This window comes from Lampris incognitus, chromosome 2 (assembly GCF_029633865.1).
Source record: "Lampris incognitus isolate fLamInc1 chromosome 2, fLamInc1.hap2, whole genome shotgun sequence".
Lineage (NCBI taxonomy): Eukaryota > Metazoa > Chordata > Actinopteri > Lampriformes > Lampridae > Lampris > Lampris incognitus.
The window spans coordinates 134,229,763-134,251,488 of record NC_079212.1 but is presented as its reverse complement, the minus strand read 5'-3'; the positions used below and the strand labels follow the sequence as shown (position 1 = coordinate 134,251,488).

The 21,726-nt window shown below is 42.7% G+C and overlaps 1 protein-coding gene across 3 annotated transcripts; it reads left to right on the top strand.

The window, feature by feature from the left end:
* Positions 1 to 111: 111 nt before the first annotated feature.
* On the top strand, positions 112 to 19,596 carry kiaa1328 (KIAA1328 ortholog). 3 transcript variants are annotated; one of them, XR_008809847.1, is made up of 12 exons: positions 112 to 168; positions 3,079 to 3,353; positions 3,591 to 3,691; positions 4,518 to 4,633; positions 10,029 to 10,153; positions 11,678 to 12,090; positions 12,241 to 12,459; positions 12,607 to 12,708; positions 12,839 to 12,939; positions 13,174 to 13,282; positions 14,924 to 15,171; positions 19,295 to 19,428. XR_008809847.1 is itself a non-coding variant. In XM_056274926.1 (11 exons), exons 1-11 carry the CDS (start codon positions 114 to 116, stop codon positions 19,506 to 19,508), a joined length of 1,824 nt encoding a protein of 607 aa, XP_056130901.1. In that variant the 5' UTR covers positions 112 to 113; the 3' UTR covers positions 19,509 to 19,596. The 3 variants fall into 3 exon arrangements, 2 of the variants coding, with proteins under 2 accessions (XP_056130901.1, XP_056130900.1); XM_056274926.1 differs by lacking the exon at positions 14,924 to 15,171 and having other exon boundaries at positions 12,607 to 12,702; positions 19,295 to 19,596; XM_056274925.1 differs by lacking the exon at positions 14,924 to 15,171 and having other exon boundaries at positions 19,295 to 19,596.
* The last annotated feature ends 2,130 nt before the right edge of the window (positions 19,597 to 21,726 follow it).

Genomic DNA, 21,726 nt, shown 5'->3' with positions numbered 1-21,726 from the left:
AAAGAACGGACGTTTCCCAAACGACAGCGAATCGTCTCCTCACCTACGGCAGAGAGGCGGGACTGGAATCCCTCCGCAACGCTTGGCTCCCTGGGAGTGGCGGTTGTTTCAATATGGCGGCAAGTGCAGGAAAAAGGCCGGGTCCAGGGATTTTCTGGACTAATGACGGTATCCTATACTTTTTTTTTCTCAAGGAAAGGGTCAGCTTTAGGAAATAGGTCATCTTTACTGGGAGGTTACTGGTGGTGTCACAAGTACTATTTTCAGTGCCTTAGAAAATTGGGTTGTGCGTGTAGCGGAAGACAGTTAGTAATACGTGAACTGTATTGCCCACCTCCTTCCTTTTTCTTTTTTTTTAAGCGTTATAGCGTCAGTAGCAACTAACGTTCAGCGAAGCACGATAACGTAACTATCCTAATCAGGAAGTGTTAGATGTCTCCACTGTAGCCACATCGTCTTAATAACAAGTTGGAAGACATATGACCGCACACGTCATTTGGCTTAATGCTGGAGTTTTCTGCTGAACTTGTTTAGCATCAGATGAAAGTGTGTTTGTTCTTGGTGAGTCTCAGTTAAGGCCGTGGCTACGTGTTCTTCACTGGGGGAACCACATATGCTCGAGTGCCGGGAGTCCCCCCCCCCCCCCAGAAATGTTAAAACTTCTCATTTCCTGCAACTTTAAAAAAACAGACTTTATTGAGTTTTGGATTTGGCAAGTTTGAATTTTAATATAGACATGCCAACAATGATACTCGTGTTTTTATTTACGTATTAGCAACAGGCTGGTGCGTTAATGTTCCCAAATTTAACACTTAACCTGTTTGAATCAATGGTAGGTGGTAGATAGAAATAACTTTTATGATTAGTACACAAGTATGAATGACACTGAATTTGATTGGTGCTCCGCGTCAGAGGAGGTTTCTCCTTAGACAACAGGCAAAAGCAGTACTTCACCGAAAAACAACCAAAAAAAATGAACAAGAATAGAACTGTGGTTTTCAAACTGTGGGTTGCAGCATGTCCAAAATAAACACATTTTGTTTGAAAACAAAATTTAAATTAAAAAAAGAATTAATTTTCATCCTTTTTGAGTCAGTGCAAACAGTTCTTTGATTTGATTGTATTAAATCAATGAAATGTTAGCTAAAAGTATTTCTAAAGTAATGTTTCAGGTTGACATACCTTGGATGTTTTATTTGATTATTAGTAGGCCATGAATAAAGACTGAAAAGGGGAACATCACTGATGAACAATATAGAGAGGATTGTTAATTATCTCGCTAAGTCTATGTTGTGGTCGGGATGAGAGTCGGCACCTCCAAGTCTGAGGCCATGTTTCTCTACCGGAAAATGGTGCATTGCCCCCTCTGGGTTGGGGATGAGTTGTTGCCTCAAGTGAAGGAGTTCAAGTATCTCAGGGTCTTGTTCACGAGTGAGGGTAGGATGGAGCAGGAGATTGAAAGGGGGATTGGTGCAGCATCAGCAGTAATGCGGACATTGTACTGGACCGTTGTGGTGAAGAGGGAGCTGAGCCGGAAGGCAAAGCTCTCAAATTGACCAGTCAGTCTTCGTTCAAACCCTCACCTATGGTCATGAGCTTTGGGTATTGACTGAAAGGACAAGATCATGGATACAAGCGGCTGAAACGAGTTTCCTCCGTAGGGTATCTGGGCTCAGCCTTAGAGATAGGGTGAGGAGCTCAGACATCCAGAGGGAGCTCAGAGTAGAGCCACTGCTCCTTCGTATCGAAAGGAGCCAGATGAGGTGGTTTGGGCATCTGATTAGGATGCCTCCGGGGTGCCTTCCTTTGGAGGTTTTCCGGTCACATCCAACTGGGGGAAGACCCCAGGGTAGACCCAGAACTCGCTGGAGGGACTGCATGTCCAGTCTGTCCTGGGAATGCCTTGGGATCCCCCAGGAGGAGCTGGAGGGTGTTGCTGGGGAGAGGGACATCTGGAGTGCTCTACTTAGCTTGCTGCCACCGCAACCCGACCCCGGAGAAGCGGCTGATGATGAGATGAGACGAGTCTATTTTGTGGGTCCCGGGTCAAAAAGTATTTTCACTGGTGGGTCATGCTTGACCCACATTACCACAATGAGATTGTTAAAAGGAACTTCAGTGAAGCAGAAATTTCTCTGCTTCAATAACTAATGTAACTTAATGGATGGCCATAAATTGATTGGATGGTAGTTGATTATGAAGTAATTTTAACACTGCCTGTGACATGACCTTTACAGTCATATCCCCTCCTGGCGTGTTCTCAGATTTAACATATAACCGTTCAGAACACGAGTTTAGCCTTCCAGTGCAATAAAGTCACTTTTTTGCCAATTTCCCTTTGTTGGTTAATAGAAGCATTGGTGTCCTCAGAGAGAGAGAGAAATTTATTTAGATAAAAAAAAAGTTGTTGGATTTTGTGATTAGTGTAGTTGACGGTGGGGACATTTATGTATTATGAATAGTTAATTTCAGCACAATCCTGCTTGCCAGAAGACCAGCTGAGCCTTTCTCTACCCTCTTCCCAGTTAGATATTTCATAGCTGTCAGAGGTCCTGCTAAATCTTTGTCTATTAGCCCAAGAAATGTTTGAAAGTTGTTTTCTGTTGTGTCAAATACAAATGCCTACGACAAAGGTGAGAGATGATGATGTAAAAGTCACCTTTCTTGAATATATGCTAAATTATATCTGATATGGATGTCAGTGACATGTGATATATGACGATGCCGTGGGTGATATAGTCCACCCAGAAACATTTATTCCCCCAAAGATCCCCAGTTGGGTTTGGTAGGGGTGGTGGGGGGGTTACTTCATCAGAAATTTTGGTCTGCAGCTGCTACTGGTCCATGGGTGATTGCTGTAGGACAGGAAACATAAATTCCATCATTAACCATGACATTGGGGGGAGGGTGTGTATCATATTTGAATATTGGGCGGTATATGTATATAATGTGTGTTACAGTGACTGTATTGGTCTCACTGACATCCAGTGAGCATTGTCTGAGACTTTACATTTCTTCTTATTGTGTTATTCCACATAAAATTCATTCTCATCTGTCCTTTTTCAAAATCTGTCTCAGAATTGAGTGGAAAGGTGACGTTCCCTACCTCTTTCAAGCCGGGGCCAGAAAGTACCAGCAATGCCGGTGCAAGGGGTGCAAGGATGAGGGCCAAGCATAGCTGTGAAAGCACAACCAAGGTCCCGTTAAGCAAAGGTGACACGGAACAGGTCCAGTTGCAAAGTGGTCCTTCTGTGATGAACACCAAAGTAAAAAGTATGCTTCACCCAGACTTCGCTCGGACTATGGAATGCACTCCTTCCTCAGCCACCAATGGCTTTCTCCCAATGTCACAGGTATCTACAGCAAGCATACAACATCTACAGCATGCATTTTTGTTTTTCTCTTTTTTCAGTGGGTTTAAATTGAAGTGTTTGCCTCTGTGGAAGAAGCCATGTAGACAGCATGAATATTCTTAGAGTAGAAGAGGGTGTATGGTGTGATGCACAGACAGACCACATCTCATCGCCAGTCTCTTGTCAGGGGTTTTAGAATTAATTCCTACAATTTTTTTTCTTGTTTATTTTCTTTAGGCAGTCTCTGTGACCAGTAAAGCCCAAAGTCAGGCTTGTCTGAAGGACCTCTGTCCAGAGGACAAACGGCGTATAGCTAATCTCATTGAAGAACTTGCCAGGTCAGGTGATGTATGGCTGTGAGCTTTCTTATGCGTGAGCTAGATTAACCAACCACAGGTCCCAGGGGCACGCAGGTTCACTGGGCCTCCTACTTTCCATACAGCTAACCCAAGCAAGTCTACAGTCTAAAATAAATGTCTATTTGGTTCTTTTTTCAATCAAAGTTGAATGTTGTTATTAGTTTTTATGTTTTTCTATGTTTCACAACCAAGAAATTGGCTACCTTAAGACCCTTGTGTCAGTTGCAACTTTAGCTGAGGCCTCTGTAGCAATAAATTGTGTGTCTCAAACACCCACTTCAGTAGAGGTTAGCTTTGGTCCCTGCTTGAATGGAAATTATACCTGGGGCCTGCATCTATAGAGACTATAAGTTCAGCCACTTCGTGAATCAATAGAAACAGAATATGTGGTCACTTCAGCTTTTATAACTATAGCTTCAGAGAACATACCAAGGAACTCTATTAATGGGCTGTGTAAGGCATGACTTGATTATTGACCAGGCAAGTGGGGCCAATATTACCACTTAGAAACGTAGCTGTGTGAATGCAATCCCCCCAGTCTTTTTTGGGCCTCTGGTGGCCTCAGGTGGTGGGACATTGCTCCCCTTGTGTGCTTGGTAGTCCTGTCATGTCTTCAGGGACAAAAAAAAAATCATTAACGTATGTATATTCAGGCGCTTGATTTGTGCAATCTTAACATAATGCATACACTCTCAGGAGGACACACCCTCAACCCTCAGATTCATTTATGTTTTCACTTTACTCAGTATATGAATCGACATGTTGACCAGCAGTTATCTAACAGTGCCGTTTTATGTTTTTCTAGGGTGAGTGAAGAGAAAGAAGAGTCGGTCCAGCGGTTGAAGGACGAACAGGAAACATTTGAACGTAAGATCCAACAGCTGGAGCAGCAGAATCTACTCATAGTGCAGGAGAGAGGGAGTATCCTTTCCATGATGAAAAGACAAACCAGAAAATTTTGAGTGTTTTAACCCGCATTTTCAACACATGCTGTAGCATTGTACAGTACCGTGATATGCTCAACCCACATTAACCAAGCATATCTGCTTTCTTTTGCCTTCCACTCACTATGACTATTCTTTTAGATAGTTTTGATTGACGACTAGGTGCCATCATCCTTGCCTCTAGAGTTTTGTTTTCCCTCATTGTTGGACAATCATCACTGCTACTTTTTATAATAGTCTGCAGAGGGCAGTATTTACTAAGGGTAGATATATTCCAACAGCTTGGCCTCAAGAGATGGAGAACTTGGGCAAATACATTGTAAATGCTGCCTGATGCAGATTTCCTTTTCGGTTGCTTTTAAGTCATTCTATAAAATGGAGAGTATTAGTTTGGTGTCCGGTCTATGCATTTTAAGAGTTTTATTTGGGTTTCTCTGGTGGGAATGCAGTGCTTGATTTTTTTAAAATTTTTATATATATATATTTTTGTTACCTCCCTGGGATGCTTGAGAAAACATTGAATCTCCCTCAGCTCCCTCTACCACCATCAGATGATTGCATGTATCACCACTTCATTGTTGAATGTTCTAGCAGAAGTCTGCTGTTCTGCGCTGTAGTCCTGCTGCTACAGTCTTAACAATTCCACTCAGGTGAAACCAGAGCATGGCCAGCATACAATTTAGGTTGAAAAACGCTGCAAAATATGAAGAGTAATTGACCCGGTTGGTAAATTGCACAATTGGCAACGGCGGTGGGGAAAATTAGGAGAGCACAACTCAATTAAAAGCACTCTGGCTCAGAGACTTGGCATTTACACCAAACTTCTAAACTCCATTAAAAAGACATTTGAGAGGAAAAACTGTTCAGATCAAAACACCTCAGGAGGGCTAACGGTCTTTTAAAGTGCACACAAGAGTCATGAAAGCCGTCTGTTTTCAGGCAGAGGGTTCTGGCACAGCTCCGGAAGGTTAGGGAGAGACCAAAGGCAAACATATTGGAGGAGAGCCTTGTCAATCAAGTCTGATTCTTTTAGGGCTGTGCTTGTCATTCCAGGATTTAGGTTTATTGGGACTATAAGGGATGTAAGGCTATATCACAGACCCCAGCCACCTGGATGAGAGGGGAACGTTCTGCTGATATTTTGCACATAAAGCTGACATTTGGAACATACTGACAAACAGGTTGAAATACTGGACCTAAGAAATGTAGGACTTTTGTGGTGAAAGGCAAATTGGCTCAGAAAGGAGTCAAGGTAGCGTTTTTAATTGGTTTCGTCATGTCCCTTTTCGTGCTTTCCAGCATCTCTGTGGCACAGCAAGTGACTCCGTTCATGCCATTGCTTTGGTTGAAATAAAGTTGGATGAATTGCTCAGGTCATGGAGTTAGGGGAACGGTAGCACTGAATGGATGTGTCATTGAAAGATGGCCCGGTCTGGATTAGAAGCAGGCCAGTTTCGTATTTCCCCCCCACCCCCCTCTAATTTTTCAGATGGATTACATTGCATGTTTTGGAAATATTAAAGCATATCTTTTGCCAATGAATTATCAATTTACTCTTAAGACTTCATCAATATATGTAATGATTGTAGGATAGAAATTGTAATCCAGTCACATGATTAACATTAGAAAGCAGTTAACTTCAGAGAAACTTTTGTCATGTTGCAGTTTAAAGACTGTTTCTACAATGGGGATAATTTTATGAATTGTTTATATAAATGTATGTATGCGGAAGTCCTTTTTTATGCTCTTTAGCAAGGTGAGCGGTGGACATTTTTTTATGAGACATTTGTTTGAAAAAAATATTATTCAGCCATTCACATTAAGATCCCTTGTGGAGCAGATATGTATTTTTGTGAGCGTGTTACAGTGTTGGGCATGTTGACTTTTACATATTTGGCTGGTTCCACCAGAGAACAGAAATAAGTCTTCGGTATTTGACTGTTGTTTGAATTTAAACAAGTTTAGAAAGTAGATTGCTGATGGGTGAAGTTTATTTTTGTACATTTTACACTCATTTCTCCTCTTCAAATTCGGTAGTATTAAAGCACTTATGTAAATTTTCCTCTTCCATCAATTCCCCATCACTGCCCCCTTTCACATACACACTCACACATCAGTCTCCGTGCCCGTCTCTCTCACATTCCTGCATAGGCTCAATCTCTCTGACAGAGTGCTAAAGCAGGATTTAAAATATTCCCCCCTCCTTCTCAGATTTGTTCCACCTAGAGGTGGATTTCATTATTTAATTTGGATCTCAGCCTGACAGGGGACTGAATCATTTTGACAGGCCCTGTCTGTAGCCCCTTCAACACAAGCCCCTGATTTTGTGTATCTTTAGAGTAGAGGGGAGGAGTAAGCCATCGCCGGTGCTTTTTCCTCTGATGTAAAGGGGGGCTCACAGAACACTTAGCCCCGATTGGCTGACGTCCAAGGCTATGGAAGAAGCATGTTTAGTGTAGCGACAAGCAAGAGGGGTGGAATCTTATCAGTGTTGCTCCACTCGGTCCAGATTACCTAGTGCTCGCTGTCCGGGGACTACATCAGCCCGTTAGCACATTAACGCACGCTACCTTCGTTTATGGCATTGGGGTGCTATAGCGCTGCAATCCTGCCAGCTGTATTTTCGACAGTTTGTCTATTTGTGTGTGCAAACAACTCAGCTGGTGTCTGCATGATGCCGTATTTGATTTTAATGGTTGGTTTTGAGGCCACATTCATTGCAGTTCGTTTTGGGTTGCAACTAATGATTGTTTTCGCTACTGATGAGTCAATCAATTAGCTTTGGTTTTCATAAATTAATTGTTTGGTATATCAAATGTTATAAGTACTGACCAATGCCCATCATAGGTTCCTGGAGCCCAAAGTGATGTGTTGAAAATGTTTAATTCTGACTAGTTACCAAAAATCCACAAATAATCCTTTATGGTGATACATGTAGGAGAAAGGCAAGGAGTTCAGCGTTTGTCAGGCAGTAACTAGAATTTTTTTTTACTTGATAAATGACCAAAACAATTAATTGATTGCAAAAATAACTGTCTTGATGCATGCTCAATAATCCAGGTAAGGAAATCCCAGAAAGTTGAATCAGTTCATCACCCTTATAAACAATACAGTTGCATAATGACTGAAACCAATGATCGGTTTCATATACAAATTGCCGTGACCATTAACTAGACTAGAGTTACAATGGCCATGTGTACTATTCACGGAGGATTGGGGTGGGGATACCTGCAGTCAGCTGAGACTGATGAAGTCACTTAGATGAGTGATGAATTGTTTCTCCCACTAAACACTGTCCAGATGAACTGGTTCAACTTTCAGGAAAAATAACTTTAATTTTTTTGTCAGTCGACTGATTGATTAATCAACTAATTGTTTTGATACTAAATACAGTCTGTGTCAAGTGGAAGAGGCGTTTGTTTGCGTGTTTTTTAAAAAAAAATTCTGATTTTTCCCTTTTCTCCCAATTTAGTGGCCAATTGCTCCCTATTATAATTCAAACACCCACCCTCGTACTGCATGTGTTCGCCAACTGCATCTCTCCGGCCGGCAGTCTCGAAGGAGACGCCTCACCACTGTCATGACAAGGCGAATCCAGGCCGAACCGCTGCTTTTTCCGACACACATAGAGACGCGTTCATGTGACGAACACAAGCCGACTCCGCCCCCTCCCGAAGACAGCGTTGCCAATTATTGCTGCTTCATCGAATCTGGCCATAGTTGGATCTGACGAGACCAGGGTGCGAACCCCGGTCCCCAGTGGGCAACTGCATCGACACAAAGCCGATGCTTAGACCACTACACTACCGCAGACCCAGAGGCGTTTGTTTTTATCGTGTCCCAACTATGAGGCTGTGGTCCATGGAAATATGGTAGAATGCAGTTTTGCACAGATTCAGTGTCTCCCATTAAGACGAGCTATTGCCTCAGAAGCACATGACTTCTGCCTCCCGTGTTCGTAGCGAATAAACAAGTGTATATGGCGTGATGTCCTTGTGCTTTTATGTGGAACAACTTTGCATGGGTATTATTGGTGCTGTGGCGCAAAAGTCTTAGTTAGTGGAAGATTCAATCAAAGCCGTTTCCTCACCATTTTCCCCAATCTTTATGGAGGCTGCAGCGCCACAATTGTCTGCTACCCGGTCCTAAATTCAAAGTCATCGGTGCGTTCCTCTTCCCCGCTCTGTTTCATTTCCCCGGCCTGATTGAGTCTTGTGACACCAGAAGTGTTTTCTTACCAAGCATCCCGCTGACTCTTCCTTCCAATACAACACTACTCTGAACTTTGATTTGCTTTTAAAATGGCTGCCTTTTTTTTTTTAAAGCAATGTTAGGAAACTCATCAGCTGAGGAAGCAGGGCCACTGCCATGAAAGGATATGGCCTGGAGGAACACGCTTTACGGTCAGCTGCGGATGGGAGCGTGTGCATCGCTTGCTTTCTTGTAGCATTTGTGTGTGGGCTGTTTCCGTGCAGGTGGGAAAGTTTGTTCTGATGCACACGAGTGTATGTATATCTTTATGTATGCTTGAAGGTGTGTTAGAAAGCGTGTGTGTGTGTGTGTGTGTGTGTGTGTGTGTGTGTGTGTGTGTGTGTGTGTGTGTGTGTGTGTGTGTGTGTGTGTGTGTGTGTGTGTGTGTGTGTGTGTGAGATTTCCTACCTCACGCTTATTAATTTGTATGTGTCAGTGTAGTGCAGTGCCGCCGCCATCATTAGCGGGGTCCTGAGGCACAGCGGTAGTTCCGTTCCAGATTAGTTTTTTCCTGTCTGCCAGCTCTCTGTCTGGCAGACAGACTGGCATGGACCTGCCCTGCCCAGCTCAGCACAGCATGGCTTGACCCAGATGGCAAAAGCTTTGTGCCACAATAACTCCAGTTTTCACTGGCTGCTTTTCCCTTTTTCTGTTTTAAACTTCACTCTTCCCTCTTCTTTCCCTTTCCAGTGGGCGAGGGCTGAATTATTATGGTCAGTCTTAATTTAACATCTACATTTTTGCCATTTATAAGAAATAAAAACAAATGCACAAGGCAGCCTTCCCTGTTTCCTGCTCTGACTGGCTGCCATACAAGGCGGTATGGGTATGTTTGACCTTAGATTTGAAGCCTTGTGGTCTTCACAAAATTTTAATGTTGTTTTTCAACATTTTTATTTCTTTGCAAGTGTTTGTTTATTTAGACAGTCTGAATAACTATAAAGATCTGCATCAGTTTTAGTGACAGAAAACATTGATTTTAATGCACATGATTTCAATTTTGCTTTTCTCCAGGTGGATGTGGGGAATGTAAGTAAGTTTATTGATCGAGGATGAGTTTGAAGCATACTTAGCTCAGGTCCTCTTATATCTAGTTTTGCCCTTAACCTTTCATGCTTTAGGTCTGCAGCAGCAGTACAGGGAGTGTCAGGAGCTGCTTGGGCTTTACCAGCAGTACCTCTCTCAGCAGCAGGAGAAGCTCAATCAGTCCATTGCCCAGCTCAGCCAGCCGCCATCACATAGCAAGGTATGGGAATTAAGGTGTGCGCGCGTGTGTGTGTGTGTGAATGCGATTGTTTTATGTTTGTGTGCACACAGATTGGCTATCGCTGTGTGTGAACCCCAGTGAGCCGTCTTCAAACAACAGCCCAGTTTGCCATCCATCACAATACGCCCCCCACTGACATGCTAAGACATGTACAAAACACAGCAACATACACGGCAGCACATTGTCCCAACACAATGTGCCTTAACAAAATATAACAAATTATATCACAGAAACGCCTCAGTAATATATCTACTCTGACCAGACAGCCTACAAACCTCTCTCAAGGTGGCGTTAAAAGAAGCACAAAAGGCCTTCTTGGCTTCAGCCCCTGTAAGGTTAGATGATTTAGTCAGCCACTGCAAGGATCAATGACTGGGTGAGACTCAATAAGTATAAGAAAATAGACTCAAGCTGTCTGGTTTGTGGTTAACACAGGAGACAGTCCACTAGTTAGGATCCAGTCAGAGAGGAGCTGGAAATCAGAGGCACACAGTAATAGCTAAGATGAATGATATTGTGTCTCACATAAATTGCAAGATTATATGAGGATAAATTAACTCAGAACAGATAGCGGCAGTGGCAGTGTTAATAGAATGTGGATGGTTCAATAGGGGACAGCAGAGGGCACAAGTGGCAATCAAGTATTAGACAGTAGCTGCAATTACATAAACATATTTTTATCTTCATTATTCAAAGAGTGCATGATGCGAGGGCCAGAAAATACATTGTTATATTATAAACTAATGACTTGTTGCAAATTGGAGCATGGGAAAGGAGAAAATAATAGCACAGTGTTAGAATGCCAAACAAACCACTTAGATAATACATTTCATCATCATAGCAAACTGGTCTCATAGATTAGCTTCTATGAAATATGTGCTACCTCAACTCACTTTGATCAATGACACGGGCACCAAGTGGGGAAAAGAGAAGTGTGGAGCCTGACATTGGCATGTGCTGGCTGCACTAATCTGACAGATTTCCAATATGTACAAAGTGCAGGGTGCATTTGCACTACTTTAAGATGTGGTCCTGAATTGGTGGGTAATCTAGAATCAGCTTGGGGACCTAGAGGAAGGTCTGAACAATGGAGCAAGTTATGAGACTTCTCAAGGGTAAGGACATATAGCTTGATCAGCTTCTGCAAGGATAGATGACTTGGTCTTCCTTGCCCTGCAGTGGCTCTAAGCAATGTATGTTTACCTGCTCCCTGACACTCAGTGAATCAATCACAGTCTCTTTCCAAACCAATGTAAGATAGACCTTTCTCCTTATGCTTATCTCATGATGTCCCCTGACCTTGGTTTAGATGGGGTTTGTGCTCTTGATAATCCCCTCCCTGATTTTTTTTGGCCACTGTCCTTTTTCCATTGTCTTTCATCCCAGTTTCACTGCTTGGCTGAAAAGTGATATGAATCATCATCACTTTCATGGCTGAATTCCTAAACAAATCAAACTTCCTTTAATTGGCTTGCATGTATACATTGTCCTGTTTTTGTCCAGGTGTCCAGAAATGAGGGAGTGAACAGCAGAATGTCAACTAGCAAAGCTAATGTTTATGCCCTGGATGGCTCATACCTTGGCCTAGCTACTATTCAAACATGTACATCACAAGGGCACCAAAAGGCAGGGGGAAGAAAAGGAACAACGACAGCCTTCAATGACAACACCTCTCTTACTACGACAACCCCTTCCTGCTCCTTTTCCAGTGAGAGCGAGTGCACTCCGATGCGGGGGCCAATGCCCAAACAGCACAGAGGTAAGAAAGCGGGAAGGGAAGATCCTCACTCACAGTCCCACGCCAGATGTGAGCATGATCCAAACAACAGCTACAGAACACAACCACGGAGAACTGATAATGATCCTTGTCTAGAGAATGGCCACCGCGGCAGAACTGACCAGCACGAGTTTGAAAGGTAAAGCAATACGTTTCACTGGAGTCTTTATCTTCTGTCATATGTTCACATCAAGCTTGAGGAGTTTTAGTCAAATAGTTTCTTTTTATTGTCAAGTTGACAAGTTCACCCTTTAGAATTTGGGCTGATTAAAGACCTCATCCAACACAGGCTTCCTAGTGGAGATGTCATACACCCAGAGGCTAAGGAAGCCCTGACCACACCCCTATTGGGGAATGAGAACTGGGAGGAGAAGAGGCACCAGCTGCTGCTTCAGAAGATGCAGTTAGAGGTGGAGAGAGAGAGGCTACAGGTACGCCTGGCTGAACAAGAGGAGCGACTCCTCAGACAAAATCTGCAGCTGCGCCAATCACGACTGGACTACAACCGGTACAGTACAGAAGCTAAAGGGGCCGAAGTTGATAATGATGCCTAAATTCAATTTTTACCGTGTTATTTGCTTCCCTTATGCCCATTGTTGCAGACTGGCAGAAACTATGTTCTCTCCCTTTTTTCAGTCTTGGTTTTCTTTGCCAGGTTTCAACAAACCGCTCAAGCCGAGCTCAGCAGCTCCGTTATTAGAGATGGGCCCCCACAGCAAGAAGGCCAATCTGATCGTCAGCCACTTCCCAGGTCAAGGCACGTCATGGACATGCTCATAGATTCACTTAAGTAGTGCATGTAAACACAGAAATATCCACATGCACATACACATACTGAAACTTTACCATGCAGCAGTTGGATTTAACTAAATATAATGTGTCCACAGTGAGTGTGAAGATGCAGCGCTATTTCCAATAGAACAGCGCTTATGTGAAGAGCTCTCACAAACTTCATCCAACCATCCGCACACTGGTATTCATACTCAAGGTGGGAGTCACAATTTGCTTAAAACATTCCCCAAACTCAGGCCTCCTGAGGTTTTGCTTTTTTTGCAGATAACTTGTAAATACATAAAAGTGCTCGTAAATGCAAGAAATATCTGGTTTAACACTTCACGGGGCCACGTTTTGCAGGTTGCTTGTGCCTGCATAGCCGCATAGCTTTCTAGTCTCTTTTTTTTTTTTGTACTATAAAAGCCTTAACCATAGCATCTTCCAACAGAGGCCCCACAGCGGTCCAAAAGAGACATGGCCACATCTCCTCTAATGTCCCTTCCTAGCCTTGGAAAGCCCATCTCAGTGCCTGTGATACCTAGGACCCCTGAAGCAAGGTAACAGATTTCTATGAATTATCACTAAAGCGTACATAAAATTAAGGTTTAATACTGATATATGTCAATAGACTGTAGCAGTACACTGTCACCTGTTTTGGTGGTCTAAGTAAGCCTTTTCCTGGGCTAAACCGGTAAGCACAGGCTCATCCTGCTTATGATCGTTGGTGGTCAGTAGATATTTTAGGTCAAGCGACATGATCAGGTTCATGTTAGTTCATTTTGAACTGAAATTCAGAAAGGTTCTGTAGGCTTGAACTTTATGAAAATTAGCAAACACATGTAAATTAGTAAAACAAAAAATAAAAATGGAGGAAATATTAAGTGTGATGAGCTAGAGCCTACTAGAATTAGCTTCTCGGTACAAACATCTGTGTGCAATAGATATGCAAGGGCCCGCTAAGATGGTGGAAGGATGTACTGTTTGTTGGACAACAAACAAAAGCAGTGCATTAGCGCTCCAATCCTGCAGTGTTAAAGTGCACAAAGACTCAGCCCTGTGTAGCGACATAAGTTCAGTGGACTTCTCTCCAGATCTAGCTTGTAGTGATGCGTGGGTCAGGGCTTTTCAATACCCGCACCCACCTGACCCGCTTAAATATGCGTTAATTAACAACCCCCACCCGTAAACCTCCAAATTTAGCCCGGGCTAGCAAAGTGAGCAGTGTTGCACTATTTTGTTTTTGGGCTGTTTGCCTAGCTTAATACAATGATTGCAAGGCCTAGCCTATTGTAGCTTAGCCTAATAGCATCTGGGTTTGGGCTACTAAATAAACAGACTCACTGATCCAAATTGTGTTCTTTATTGTTGAATAGCAGCAAAACAAGTAACCTATCACTAAAGACATGAACTCCGTCTCTCTTTCACACACACACACACACACACACACACACACACACACACACACACACACACACACACACACACACACACAAAGTGTCTTCTTTCTGACCAAAAACAGATTTTGGCGGTGTAAACAAAAGCTACGGATACCACTTAGGGAAAAAACTTGTAGGTAAAGTCAACCCTCTAAAATGCACGCACTGACCAAAACCACAAGTGCAAATTGATGATAAAGCTGCTTGCATGTGAGAGAGAGAGAGAGAGAGACTCCAAGTGTTTCTGCATCACTTTTTGACCTGCCTGCCCAAACCCATGATATTTTCTAGTAAGCTTACCTGAACCCGCCCCACCCGCGGGTCTTGTGGGTCGACCCGCCTATCACGGCTAGCTAGCGTTTAAGAACAAGATTAGTTTCTTTCAGCAAGCTACTTTTTTGTTTGACTGACTGAGGTTTATTGTATATCACTTTTCATCCCTGCTCTTCCTGTGGCTTCCAAGAAACATGAACAAAATTGCAACTTCTTGATAAAGATAAAAACTTGAACATTTGTGAGGCTGTTTTTAAACCTTAGTAATGCTGCAATGTTTGAGGTTAAATGAGCCCTTTCCTTGGTCTAGCTAACTTTTCAAACTGTGAGAGGCTAAATGAAGCTTTTTCCTGGGCTACCTAGCGCTGTGGCCAGCCTGTCAGGAGTCACGCTGTGTTCCATTAGTCGACCTAGCAGGGACCCAGCAGCAGGTGTAATTGAACAGACTTCTAGATGCACATACTGCCCTTCCTTCTCTCTCTGCCACAGTAATGAGCGGGAAAGTGTGAGGAAGAGAAAGACAGGGTATGAGTGCGTTTGAGGGCGAGAGGGCTGAGAACACTGGGCGAAGTGAGAGATGGAAAACGAAAAGTGAGAGTGGCTTGAGATGGATAGAGCTGCAAGCAGCAGGGAAGACGGAAGGGAGGACAAGAATGAATCATTGAGTGCTCGTGTCAGACTCCAAGAAAAGGAAAGAAAATTCATTGCAGCTTTTCTGCCCCCTTTTATGTGGAGAGGTAATTAACATGACAGTGTGTCGTCTCCGTGTGTGTGTGTGTGTGTGTGTGTGTGTGTGTATGTGCGCGTGCATGCCCGTGTGTGAAGGATCTTAAATTGGTGTGGCATTGTTAACGAAAAAAAATGTCAGATATTAGGACATCATTTGTAATGAGAAGCGTATTGCCACAGCTCAAACATTTATTTCTTTTATTGCTTGAGTTATTTCTCCTCCAAAGTATCAAACTCAAATTTTCACTCTCCCCTTTCTTCCCATAGTAGATGTTGATAGAAGACACTTGTGAGACGGCCCTGCCCCTTCTTTGTCCTGAAGGGTAGTTCCTCATAGCAGCTCCTGGCCTTTACAACACCCTATCAGTAACTCTTCTAAACAAAGCAGCGCGCAGTTCAGACTGAACTGTGAGCACTGCAGACGGCTATTAATTCTGTAATTGGACACAGGGTGTCAGATCGCTGAAAATTATTTATACCCTTAAAGCCTATTAAAATCATTGGGCCACACACGATAGCTGTTTGCCACCAGTCGTGAGGTGTCTTGTGTCTCTCTTGCACCATGTTTTATCATGTGCAACTTCTTAGCTAGTTGTTGTTGTAATCCATACGGTAATCCGCTGATTTGGATTACCCTTTTGTTCCCCTCCATAAACGCTACAACTGACCTTGACTAATCGCCACTTCCTCAAGTTGGCGTCATAATTCAGGGTGTAAAAAAAGCGTTGATCGCAGAAAAACAAGGCAAATAAAATGGAGGCAGTATGTTTTGCCAGGAGCTTGTCTGAACTCTGTGGCTTTAATGAGGACTGGCAGGGGATAAGGCAGTTATTTAAACTTTATTTTTTTCCCTTGTTACTCGTGTTAAAACAAATGGAGAGGTTATCAGCCCCCTTCTGACCATTCAGACCAAACCAAACTTGTGCAAAGCTCTGCTGCTAAGGTTAACAAGCACCAAGCAGTGCCAGCTAATGGCGGTACAATTTGTATTTCATTCTAGTTCACCACACGGGGATTGCCCCTTGAATTATTCACATTCCAAATCTTGATTGTTATTTTTGTTCACATTGTTTTTGTGGTAATTAAACCCTTGGATTTTGCAAGATTTATTTTCTGTCTGTTTTTGAGAGACTTGGGAGATTTCCTGTACCTGGCCGACGTGTGATGCGAGTGGTTTCAGTGGTTCCTAATCGGAGTGGCAGCTTTGGATGTTTTGAATGACTACAGGCCAACCCGAAGCTGGAGTCAACTCCTTCATACTGAAGTTGGCTCTTGTAATGTAAACCCAATAGTCTGTTTGCTTTGGTTTATAGTTTGCAGTGCTCTTACAGCTCAATCATATCACAGCGGGCCCATCTTGGTTTGAAAATTTCAGCCTGCCTTCATCCACTTTGGCTTTTGTCCAGTGTATCACTTCATTTTGGGCTATTGCCATTGTGCAAGAAAAAGTAAGGTTATCTTATTCCATCACGGGTCCATTCTGAACCTTCTCCTTTCACATGGCAACAAGACCCCATTAACCATCAAATCTTAACCAATCTTGATGCGCAAATTGCAAAATAAAGCTGTACGTTAACATTAAGTGACCTCTTTAATCCTTCAATGAATCTTGTGCTTGCTCGGAATGAGAGAGTTCCAGTACCCCACCGCCGCCTCACCCCCACCCCCCCACTTATCCCACCTCTCTCCTCTCCATCCTGCCTGCGTCTGCCCGCCTGCTATTGATTGGCTGGGAAATTGACATGCGGGATATATGCAGTGTCCATTATAGGTTTTTTATCTTGCTGTTTGGACTGCAAATGAAAGGGGGCACCAGGGCGAGACGGCTATCTTTAATGAAAGAGAGGAGCCAAATAACCAGTGAAATTTACGAGAAGGAAGCGGATGGTGGGGAGCGTGTGGCTGTGTGGGGTTGGGTTGTGTGTGTGTGTGTGTGGGGGGGGGGTTTGCTCCGTTGAAATGTTATCTAGCCTCACAGAACTACAAAAGTACCACAAACTGAAAGTACTGGCGTATTAGGAGGAATTGAAATATGCAATATGAATCCCAGCAGCAGGGTCTGTGATCAACACAAGAGTTTATACTTTTCTCACATTTCCACTTGAAGGTATTTAAAATCCAAATAGCATTTGACTCGTGTCCTTTCCAAACCACTTCATAAAGGGACCTTTTTGTTTTTCACATCCCCCGAGAGTGCAGTCAGTCATGTTCAAGAGTTTGTTATGATTAATTGTGCATGCACAATGAAGTACCGTTGTCTGTTAACATCTTTTTTCCCCTCATTTTTTAATGATCTGACTTTTAAACATCCATAAGTGTAGTCTGGTGACTGGCACAGTAGCTGAACACATTCTAGAAATGTTGACTAGTGTTTGCGATGACAGGCCCACTTCAGGAGTATCTCAAAGTAACCTGGGATTCCTCAAACAGAAAGGCAAACCTGTGTTGTGTGCCTGTTCGTGTTTGTCCGTGCATCCCCCCCCCGTATGACTGAGGCAGTGAAAGAACTTGCCAGGACTCCCTGGGGTGACATTAATATCGAGCTGCAACTTTTACCTCGCGAGAACCGAAGCCAGCAAATGAAGTTCTTTGTTGTACTATATAGCCCTCTGCAAATCTATTAGCATTCTCTATTGCCCCTGTGAAATCTCTGCTACTTTATCCCCCTTGCCCCGCTATCACTCCCCCCCCCCCCCGTTGCCCAAACTGTACCCCCCACACTCCCCTTGTTATAGATTGTGACCGCCGGTAAGCGATGCATTATTCATCACCACCATGTCGTCTGTTGATGGATGGCTGTTTGAGAGCCCTGTCCGTTAAATAAATCAACAAATAAAAATGCAAATTCTCACATTTCAAGAGAGGGAGCCTAACCACAGTCCCTCCCCCACATCTCCTTTCTGCTTCCATCTCACAAAGCCGCATTGCCTTTCAATCTATTTCTTATGCATGTACACACACACACACACACACACACACACATACACACATAGCTAACTGCTATTGACAGGCAAAAGGAAACCAAATGAGGAAGACAGATTTACTTACTTGAGCTTCAATCTCTCGTTTTTTTTTTGCAGCAGCTATGATCCCCTCTGCTCACTCTTGCTCATTTACTATCTTCCCCTTCACGCTCAAACATGTGCATACATTAATTTAGTTTGGTTGAACAAAATGTGATAGTTAGCCTCTTAAAACATTTCATGTGTGCTGCCTTCATTTGGAAACGTATAAGAATGATGTGCGGAAGACCCCAGCAATGCCTGATAGAAAGTCCTACCAGTGTATTTTTTTTTTCCTGACCACCCGCATACATGCACGCCAACAAGTACATGCCGACGACCGCCTTTACCTGGGAGAGCTGTGTGCCACGGATGCAAATCGATGCTGCTTAAAACGAGCGAATTATGTTAGCAACATCAGTGGAGCGTGCTTTAAAGAATTTGTGTTTTGTATCTGGAATGCTCCTCGTCGGACTGTGTATACACTGAATAATTTATCAAGCCAGCCAGACAGGGATTGAATCTCTATTAGCTTAATCTCCCCCGTTTTGGTTTATTTATTTCTCGGCACATTGCCTCATTCCTATTCCAGGGGAGAAAGCGCCGGGTTCTTGCCCTCTTTTTTTTTTTTTTTTTCTTCCTCTGGCACCTAAAAGAAGTTACGCCTTCTGCTGGGCCGCCCCGCTGGTTCTGACTTATTAGCTGCCGCTTGTTAGGGTTCAGCAGACACTTTAGCTAGAAACATTTTGTTAATACTTCATTCGTAGAGGGATTTGCTTTCATATTGTCTGTGTTAACAAGTGAAAGGTGAATGGCATTCTGGGACAAGCGTCAAGCTGCGAGTGTGCTTAAGCCGTTTGTACTTCCGGTGATGGTCCATCGGCTCATACCTTTTCTGTTTGACTTCGTGGGCACGTCATTGGCTGTCTTTCTAGGCAGTATCCTGACAAAGCATGTCTTTAACATTGAAACAGTGCAGGGTTGGTCATTTGACAATAAGAATGCACTCCAATGGTCTGTTATAGATGTGGCTAATGCCTGAACAATCATTTCTTTGAACTAGACTGAGTTAATGCAAGTCTTTCACCTTTCTGAAATGCCTCAAAACCTGTCAATCAATTTGGCACAGGTTGGACTCGTCCCTGGTTGAGCTGCTGGAAGCTTTCAGTCCTGCCTCCGGTTCTGTGCAACGCAAGCATTCCCTACAAAGACGTAAGATGCCACTAAATGCCTATAGACAGGGCCACAGAGCACTGGCCCCCCCTGCCATGCCCTGCTCCCTCAGCCCCCAGCAGGACCTGGAGGAGACCCGGATGCTGGAGGACATCTTCTTCATTTGCTGAAGGGGATATGACTTATTTCATATCTTACTTTTCAATTTTATTTTCTGTACTAAATCAGTTTGACAACCATGTTCCTTATGGAAGTGTTTTTTACAACCGCATTTCTTTTCTTAATATGAATAAATATTTATTCAGATTGCCCTCCTATTTTTTTTATCATCTCCCTTAAAAAGAGATATTCCAAAGACTACCCAAATGTGTCCATCCATCCATTATCCGAACCGCTTATCCTGCTCTCAGGGTCACGGGGATGCTGTGTCCAAACAATGTGTATTAACTCATTTTAAGCAGTCCTAGTGTTCATAACTCATCATCAGTTAATATGACACAAGACAGTTTCTTTTATTCTAGACTGTGCTTTATTATTGGGCTAAGCTGAGACGCATCATTCATTTAAAATTACAAAAAGGAGTCCAGGGGACCAGAGAATGGTGCTGTCTGGAGAGATGGGGGCGGGAGCCTAAAGCGCACTGCCCAATCAGAAGCTTAGCTCGGTAGGAACTTGGAAAAGCTCTATATGCAACATTCAAATTCCCCATCCTCCACATGTGCTGAAATTGGGAATAGATTTCCAGAATACTTTTGAAACCATTTGAGTTAAAATGCAGTTCTACGAACACTATTGACTGGTGTGAATAAAATCATTAATAACAGCATTGAAAAGGTGATGGCAGCTGATGTGATGGCATAGTGCAGTTTTCATTGAATTTATGCTCTAGTTAGAACACAACAGGTGGACAAGATCAGAGCTCTGTCTAACATTGGCAAGCAGGACAAAAATAATCAGAAGAGAGTAAAAATAATCCCCAGAACCAGAGTTAGGTTTTTATGGAATCATTAATTAACCAATTAGTAAGCGGTCACTAACTCATTTAATATTAGCGGCGAATTAAAATAAGCTCAAGGCGTATTATCTTTTGTAAATACATAATTGAACAGTCAATATGCTGAGTAGTGTTAAACTGATATTTACACCCTATTTTGATGACTGTTGCAGTGTCTCGACAAGCAAAGTGTATTCATAAAAGGATAATTTGGAATGGAAAGGTCTGACAGCTCACTTGCTTTTTTTCCCCAAGGTATATCTCAGCAATGCCGATTCTTCCAAATGGGACAATAATAATGAATTACAAATGTACACAGGCTACACGACAGCAACTAATTGCATTGCTTCTTTTGAAACAGCTTATCAGTATTTGTTAAGGGAGCAATTAATTGCAGCGGTGGAAATTAAAATTTGATAAAATTTGCAAAATACCACAAACCAGAAACTGACGTTGGGACCGGAATGTGCTATGGGATGGCGTTATGGAGAAAACGGCACTTATTAAGCAAACGGAACAATAGCAGAGCTCAGATCTTGAACCGAACAGCACAAAACAAAAAAGAAAAGAAAAGCTTTAATAAATAAATAAATAAATACCCCCCCCCAAAAAAAAATCTTTCTCTGACATCACTTTGTCAATAGGAGCATTAATCTCTACCGTAAAAGAAGTGCTGAGAACATGGCCCTGTGGACAGGAACAATGATCAATAGACCACAATACTGGCCCACGCATGTCTTATAAAAACTATTTGGTCACATACCAACTCATAGAAAAATAATGCCATGGAAAGCATGCATATCTTTTCCAACACAAGTCATAAATCATTTTTTAAATAAATAAATTAAAAGAACCCATCAAAGTGTTTCTATAAAAAGGTCAATGTGTGTGTCTAAGCTCTAACTGAGGTCAATGCTCTCCCTGACTGTATCCTGGATAAATGCCTTGGTCAGGTCCTACAGTTGTACCCTATCTTAGTAACTTCTTTTTTGTACCTGGTTTCAATGAGTATTATCATGTTTTCATTCATATATATATTTTTTTTAAGTATTTAAAGTATCATTTTCATCCAGTCCTTGTAGATAGAAGTAAAAGTCCTATAAAATATGCAAACCTTTGTACAGAGGAAAACAGAGCAACAAAAGAACATTTACAGTATATTCATCATTTTATGTATATATTTATATATCTAAGTCAAACTTCTGCTCTGTTTCTTGTTTTTGAACCATATTCTTTGTTTCACTTTTCTTATGTAAACAGTTGCAGGAGAAAGTTGGAGTGCATGAAGATGAGATGCTTATCTAGTTCCCTTGGTCACAATGCTTCTCCGCCTCAACTTGAAAACACTCGATAGGTCAAAGACACGAGTTGCTGGCTCAGACCAAGTCATTAGG

What these genes read in the sequence shown, in the direction of transcription:
- kiaa1328 (XM_056274925.1), top strand. Translation starts at nt 114, where the DNA reads ATGGCGGCAAGTGCAGGAAAAAGGCCGGGTCCAGGGATTTTCTGGACT. An exon ending in CACTGGTATTCATACTCAAG is followed by an intron (nt 12,940 to 13,173) that starts GTGGGAGTCACA and finishes ATCTTCCAACAG; the next exon opens with AGGCCCCACAGCGGTCCAAA. An exon ending in CCTAGGACCCCTGAAGCAAG is followed by an intron (nt 13,283 to 19,294) that starts GTAACAGATTTC and finishes AATTTGGCACAG; the next exon opens with GTTGGACTCGTCCCTGGTTG.